Here is an 8153-nt window from a genome sequence, read left to right as displayed (position 1 = left end):
CCTCATGGAATCCATCTTCCTATGACACACACACACACACACACACACACACACACACACACACACACACACACACACACACACACACACACACACACACACACACACACACACACACACACACACACACACACACACACACACACACACACACACACACACACACACACACACACACACACACACCACAACACACACACACACACACACACACACACACACACACACACACAGAGTCCCTCCACCCCTCCCTCACGCTCAGAAAACACAGCAACATTAACACACACGTGGGTTAACCCCGCCTCCTCCTCTCTCACTGGCTCTCTCTCCCTCCTCCCTCTCGCTCTGCCTGTCTCTCTCTCTCCTCACACACACACATACACACACACAGCAGCAGCAGCGGAGCAGGACGTGGATTGTGTCTTGGTTTGGGGGCGATATGAGGCGGTCAGCGGGGGTCTGCAGCTCGGGGGAGGAGGCTGGAGAGAGAGGAGATGCAGTGTTGTGATTGATGTCTCTCGCCCTCTCTCGGCATCATGCTGTACTTCCAGCTGGTGATCATGGCGGGCACCGTCATGCTGGCGTATTACTTTGAGTGCACGGACACCTTCAGCGTGCACGTGCAGGGCTTCTTCTGCTACGACACCTCCTACACCAAGCCTTACCTGGGCCCCGAGGACCGCAGCGCTGTGCCCCCGCCCCTGCTGTACGCCCTGGTGGCCGGGCTGCCCACCCTGCTGGTGAGTCACTTCATAATCTATTCATCCATTAATCTATTCATTCATCCTGTCATTCATCCTGTCATTCAGTCATTCATTGATCCAGTCATCATACACACTGTCACATTATTTAAGTCCTCCCTAGTGGACGGGCTGCCCCCTGCTGGTGACTCATGTAATAATCCATTCATCCATTAATTGAGTTATTGAGTCATTCATCCTGTCATTCACCCAGTCATTGATCCAGTCATCATACACACTGTCACATTATTGAAATCCTCCCTGGTGGACCCACTGCTGGTGAGTCACTTAATAATCTATTCATTCATTCATCCCTTAATCCATTCATCATACACACTGTCTCCTGATGGTGAGGGAGTGAACACAACTGCAGCTTATTTGGAAAATCCACATGTGATTGAATGACACACACTGTGTTACTGTATGAATATATATTATATTGATTTATAACACTGGCAGTGAACATTAGCACAGCAGTCAGTGTGTGAGCAGAGACTCCGGCTAACACCGCAGTGTGTGTGTGTGTGTGTATACAATGTGCTGCTCTTAGAGATGTTTGTTCTGATGAGTTATTCACTCATTCATTAATCATGTGCTTGGTTTTTGTGGCTGAGTTTTCCTGTTTCTCCTCGTCTGCATAAGAAGGATATGTGTTTGAATGTGAAAACATGAATTATGCCATGAGTAAATCACCAGGCTCCTGAAGTCGGTGCAGACGCACACACACACACACACACACACACACACACACACACACACACACACACACACACACACACACACACACACACACACACACACACACACACACACACACACACACACACACACACACACACACACACACATACACACACACACACACACACACACACACACACACACACTGCCTCAATGTATTTATATTAATAATTTAGTTTAATATTAATATTTATGTGTAATGTAACCGCTGAGATCTGGAAACAGGAACTTGATGAAATGAAAGAAAATCAGCTCCAGCATGCTGAGTGTGTATCATAGACTGTATTATAACAGTGTGTTCAGAACATGTTCCACAGGAGTGTTTAGTGAAGAGAACGCTGTACTGACCATTAGAGTCTGTGAGCTGTCAGCATACACACTCTGCAAACACAGAAACACACATGATTACATCTGAACAGCGCTCTCCGTAATCACTTAGCTGAACAGATATGTGTTTCCCTTCATCAACAGGCTCCTCTGTCAGCAGCTCATGAAACACTGATATCAGTCACATGATTTCAGAGAGGTCTGAAAAATCTCTGCAGGGTTCAGAAACACAGTGGGCTTTGTGAGGGAAGTTATATAAATGAAACATCGTATCATAATCTCACAGCAAGAGTCATCATGTGCTCCTAAGCACATCTGAACACATCTGAACACATCTGAACACTTCTGAACACTTCTGAACACTTCTGATTCTGAACACTTCTGATTCTGAACACATCTGAACACATCTGATTCTGAACACATCTGAACACTTCTGAACACTTCTGAACACTTCTGAACACTTCTGATTCTGAACACATCTGAACACATCTGAACACATCTGATTCTGAACACATCTGAACACTTCTGAACACATCTGAACACTTCTGAACACATCTGAACACTTCTGATTCTGAACACTTCTGAACACTTCTGAACACTTCTGAACACTTCTGATTCTGAACACTTCTGAACACTTCTGAACACTTCTGAACACGTCTGAACACTTCTGATTCTGAACACATCTGAACACATCTGAACACATCTGATTCTGAACACATCTGAACACTTCTGAACACATCTGAACACTTCTGAACACATCTGAACACTTCTGATTCTGAACACTTCTGAACACTTCTGAACACTTCTGAACACTTCTGATTCTGAACACTTCTGATTCTGAACACATCTGAACACATCTGATTCTGAACACATCTGAACACTTCTGAACACATCTGAACACTTCTGAACACTTCTGAACACTTCTGATTCTGAACACATCTGAACACTTCTGAACACTTCTGAACACTTCTGATTCTGAACACATCTGAACACTTCTGAACACATCTGAACACTTCTGAACACATCTGAACACTTCTGATTCTGAACACATCTGAACACTTCTGATTCTGAACACATCTGAACACTTCTGAACACTTCTGAACACATCTGAACACTTCTGAACACATCTGAACACTTCTGATTCTGAACACATCTGAACACATCTGATTCTGAACACATCTGAACACTTCTGAACACTTCTGATTCTGAACACTTCTGAACACTTCTGATTCTGAACACATCTGAACACTTCTGAACACATCTGAACACATCTGAACACTTCTGAACACATCTGAACACTTCTGAACACTTCTGAACACATCTGAACACATCTGAACACATCTGAACACTTCTGATTCTGAACACATCTGAACACATCTGATTCTGAACACATCTGAACACTTCTGAATACTTCTGATTCTGAACACATCTGAACACTTCTGAACACATCTGAACACATCTGAACACTTCTGAACACATCTGAACACTTCTGAACACATCTGAACACTTCTGATTCTGAACACATCTGAACACATCTGATTCTGAACACATCTGAACACTTCTGAACACTTCTGATTCTGAACACATCTGAACACATCTGATTCTGAACACATCTGAACACATCTGAACACTTCTGAACACTTCTGAACACATCTGAACACATCTGAACACATCTGAACACATCTGAACACATCTGAACACTTCTGAACACATCTGAACACTTCTGATTCTGAACACATCTGAACACTTCTGATTCTGAACACATCTGAACACTTCTGAACACTTCTGAACACATCTGAACACTTCTGAACACATCTGAACACTTCTGATTCTGAACACATCTGAACACATCTGATTCTGAACACATCTGAACACTTCTGAACACTTCTGATTCTGAACACTTCTGAACACTTCTGATTCTGAACACATCTGAACACTTCTGAACACATCTGAACACATCTGAACACTTCTGAACACATCTGAACACTTCTGAACACTTCTGAACACATCTGAACACATCTGAACACATCTGAACACTTCTGATTCTGAACACATCTGAACACATCTGATTCTGAACACATCTGAACACTTCTGAACACTTCTGAACACATCTGATTCTGAACACATCTGAACACATCTGAACACTTCTGAACACTTCTGAACACATCTGAGCACTTCTGATTCTGAACACTTCTGAACACTTCTGAACACATCTGATTCTGAACACATCTGAACACATCTGAACACTTCTGAACACTTCTGATTCTGAACACATCTGAACACATCTGATTCTGAACACATCTGAACACTTCTGATTCTGAACACATCTGAACACATCTGAACACTTCTGAACACATCTGATTCTGAACACATCTGAACACTTCTGATTCTGAACACATCTGAACACATCTGAACACATCTGAACACTTCTGAACACTTCTGATTCTGAACACATCTGAACACTTCTGATTCTGAACACTTCTGAACACATCTGAACACATCTGAACACTTCTGATTCTGAACACATCTGAACACATCTGAACACTTCTGAACACATCTGATTCTGAACACATCTGAACACATTTGAACACTTCTCATTCTGAACACATCTGAACACATCTGAACACTTCTGATTCTGAACACATCTGAACACATCTGATTCTGAACACATCTGAACACATCTGAACACATCTGAACACTTCTGAACACATCTGATTCTGAACACATCTGAACACATCTGATTCTGAACACATCTGAACACATCTGAACACTTCTGAACACTTCTGATTCTGAACACATCTGAACACTTCTGATTCTGAACACATCTGAACACATCTGAACACTTCTGATTCTGAACACATCTGAACACTTCTGAACACATCTGAACACTTCTGAACAAAAATCTGTCAGCATCCTGATGGCTGCAGCCGGTATTAAACTGCTGATGGAGAGGAAGAGGAGGATCTGACCAGAGGAAGAAGAGGGTTGACCAGAGGAAGAGGGATGGAGTAGTGAATCATTGTAGGGTCTTCTGTAGCCACCGGGGAGGGGCTCTACAGTGATGGGGGCGGGGGTAGGATTGTCACTGCGGCCCTGTCAGCTCCAGTTAGAGCCAACAGGAAGTGGGACAAATGCCCTGAGGCTGTCACAGCTCCGGCTTTTGGAGATCAGCCTCCTCTGCCTTTCCTTGAGCAGAGCCAGTGTGTGAGAGCAATAAAGAGTTACGATGTATTGCAGCTTTAATCATGATGTGATTTATACCTTTGTAAGAGCATCACATGTAAGTAATAGCTAAGGCCCCGCAGAGTTAGTTTGCTCCTTAAACACCAGCAGGAGACCCCCGTCTGTAGACCAGGTCAGTACTGGTCCTTAAGGATTGTTGGGTTCAGTTTACCTGGTCTGCCCCCTCACCTGTCGGCCTGAATACATCACTGTAGCAGCTCCAGGCCTCAGTACCCAGCACCAACACACACACACACACACACACACACACACACACACACACACACACACACACACACACACACCACACACACACACACACACACACACACACACACACACACACACACACACACACACACACACACACACACACACACACACACACACACACACACACACACACACACACACACACACACACAGGACATTATGCCTCTGTGTTCATTGAGGTAGAAACAGGAGGTTGTCAGACCGGATCCCCGTGGTGACCACGTCCTGCCGGCTGGGGGGTCTCTGATTCTGCAGATCTCTTTGGTTCTGAGTAGGTTTTGGTGGTCATACTCTTTAACATTTAGAAAGTGCGACATGCAGGACTTCCTCACAGATCCAGGACCCAGAGTTAGAGATACAAATAATCTGTGTGTAGACGCTGTGTGTAGACGCTGTGTGTAGACGCTGTGTGTAGACTCAGCTGTGTGTATACGCCACTGTGTGTAGACGCTGTGTGTAGACTCAGCTGTGTGTAGACGCCACTTTGTGTAGAAGCCACTGTGTGTAGACGCCACTGTGTGTAGAAGCCACTGTGTGTAGACGCCACTGTGTGTAGACGCCACTGTGTGTAGAAGCCACTGTGTGTAGACGCCACTGTGTGTAGACGCTGTGTGTAGACGCTGTGTGTAGACTCAGCTGTGTGTAGACGCCACTGTGTGTAGACGCAGCTGTGTGTAGACGCAGCTGTGTGTGGCCGCCACTGTGTGTAGATGCCACTGTGTGTAGAAGCCACTGTGTGTAGACGCAGCTGTGTGTAGACACAGCTGTGTGTGGACGCCACTGTGTGTAGACGCCACTGTGTGTAGAAGCCACTGTGTGTAGACGCAGCTGTGTGTAGACGCCACTGTGTGTAGACACAGCTGTGTGTGGACGCCACTGTGTGTAGACGCAGCTGTGTGTAGCCGCTGTGTGTAGACGCCACTGAGCCCAGCTCTGATTCAGGGTGACTGACGGCTTTCTCTCTCCTCCAGATCACGGTCACAGAGACGGTGCTGTTCCTGGTCCAGTACACCTCCAAAGAGTTCGACCGCTCAGAGAAGACGGTGGCCACCGGAGACTGCTGTTACCTCAACCCTCTGGTGCGCAGGACCTTCCGCTTCCTCGGTGAGTCTCCGGACATCTGGACTCACTGACAACCTGCACAGCAACCACAGGGGGGGGGGGGGGGGGGGCTGGGAGATGGTTGGTTATGTATTTCCTCTTCAGTGGCATGCAGGAGGAAGAGGAATGTGTCCTTCATCAGCTTTCAAACGGCTTCCCTTCAGCCTCAGATCTGTTTCTGTGATCTCAGCTGACAGCAGCAGAGATGTCTTCCTCTAACATCCTGTCGACAGTTTCACTTTAACTTCCCTCTGACTGTCATGTTCTCATCTTTGGTTTCTAAAGATGATTTTCAGACTCTTTCTGATCTTCACTGAGATTTTTGTGAATGAAATCCGAATCACAACAGGTAGCCTTATGAAGACATTTAGTAGCATCTGTGCTGCTAATGACTACAATATATTCAACAATAAGAAGTCAGTTGTGACGAGTTAAAGAGCAGCTGTGCAGCTCTGGTCATACATCTTTCTACACTGCACACTACAGGTGCATACAGAGGACACACACTTCTGAAGAAACACACACACACACACACCTGCAGCCTAGCGTTGACCTCTCTTTAGCGAGAGCAGGAGATAAGAAGCAGAAGAGGATTATTCCTGAGGGAATCCACTTTGTGTTCAGCTTCATCCTCAGGTTAAAGCTCTGCTCCTCCCTACAGACCCCCTGGAGGTTATCATGAACCACACTGGCAACATGATACACCTGAATAAGCATACTGTATGTCTTCGTGTTAATGAATGTCCCTCCAAAGAGCTCTGTGTGACGACTGAGTTAATGAAAGAAGGCTAATAAGAACAAGATGTCTCTGAACTGTTGGCTGAGTAACTCACACAGTGACTGCAGGAGACCCTGAGATGATGGTGTGTATTCCTTCATCAGGCTGTGATGTATTCCTGTCACTAAGCTCCTGTGTAGGGTTCACACTGTGACAGGTAAAGCTGAGGGATGCTAACAGGTGCGTATGATGTCTGACAACAAACCCCTGCTGAGGGTAAAAGGTGTCCATGAGACATGAACAAAGCCACAGGAAGCAGACTCAGCAGGGTGTGTGTGTGTGTGTGTGTGTGTGTGTGTGTGTGTGTGTGTGTGTGTGTGTGTGTGTGCTGTGTTGGATCCCAGGCTATTTATTGTTTGTTTGTTGGTAGCCTTTATCTAACCAGGTGAAGCCCCTTGAGATCAACAGATCTCTTCTTCAGGTGACCTGCAGGACATTAGTTACACATGTAACATAGAAACAACAGAACAACAATAAGGATGACAAACAACATAATGTACAGGGTACAGTTTACAAACTCTATTCACAGAGACAGGTACCATGAGTATCAAACAGCATGTCACCCAGCTGAGTTTCAAAGTGATGCAGGGGAACCAAAGTGCTCAGTTTGAAACATGTTTGCAGACTGTTCCAAGTTAGTGGAGCTGCACAACTAAAAGCTTTCTTCCCTAAGACAGTCCTAGCACTTGGCACATTTAATAAAACAACATCATGAGATCTCAGGCAATACGTACTTTCAATTCGTCGAGAGATCAGAGAGCAGATATAAGAAGGTAGTTTACCCAACCTGGCTTTATAGATGAACGTGTACCAATGACTGAGCCTCCGTACAGTTAGTGAAGGCAGACCTGCCCTGGCATACAGGGTGCAGTGATGAGTAAGTGCTTTACAGTTAGTGACACATCTCAGGGCGCTGTGATAGGCGGCATCTAACTTTTCCAGGCAATGGGCAGGTGCATTCATATACATCA

General features: G+C 45.4%; 1 protein-coding gene across 1 annotated transcript in view; it reads left to right on the top strand.

Annotated features, from left to right (window-relative positions):
- The first annotated feature begins 373 nt into the window (after positions 1 to 373).
- LOC117549799 (phospholipid phosphatase-related protein type 5-like) overlaps positions 374 to 8153 on the top strand; it is a 21805-nt gene continuing 14025 nt past the window's right edge. The window contains exons 1-2 of the mRNA XM_034221882.1: positions 374 to 740; positions 6275 to 6407. Of these exons, the coding sequence (XP_034077773.1) occupies positions 537 to 740; positions 6275 to 6407 (337 nt within the window). The 5' untranslated portion in view covers positions 374 to 536. The remainder of the gene's footprint in view (positions 741 to 6274; positions 6408 to 8153) is intronic.

Source organism: Gymnodraco acuticeps, unplaced genomic scaffold (genome assembly GCF_902827175.1).
Source record: "Gymnodraco acuticeps unplaced genomic scaffold, fGymAcu1.1, whole genome shotgun sequence".
Taxonomy (NCBI): domain Eukaryota; kingdom Metazoa; phylum Chordata; class Actinopteri; order Perciformes; family Bathydraconidae; genus Gymnodraco; species Gymnodraco acuticeps.
Note: the sequence above shows the minus strand (reverse complement) of the source record. Positions and strands in the feature narration are given on the sequence as shown.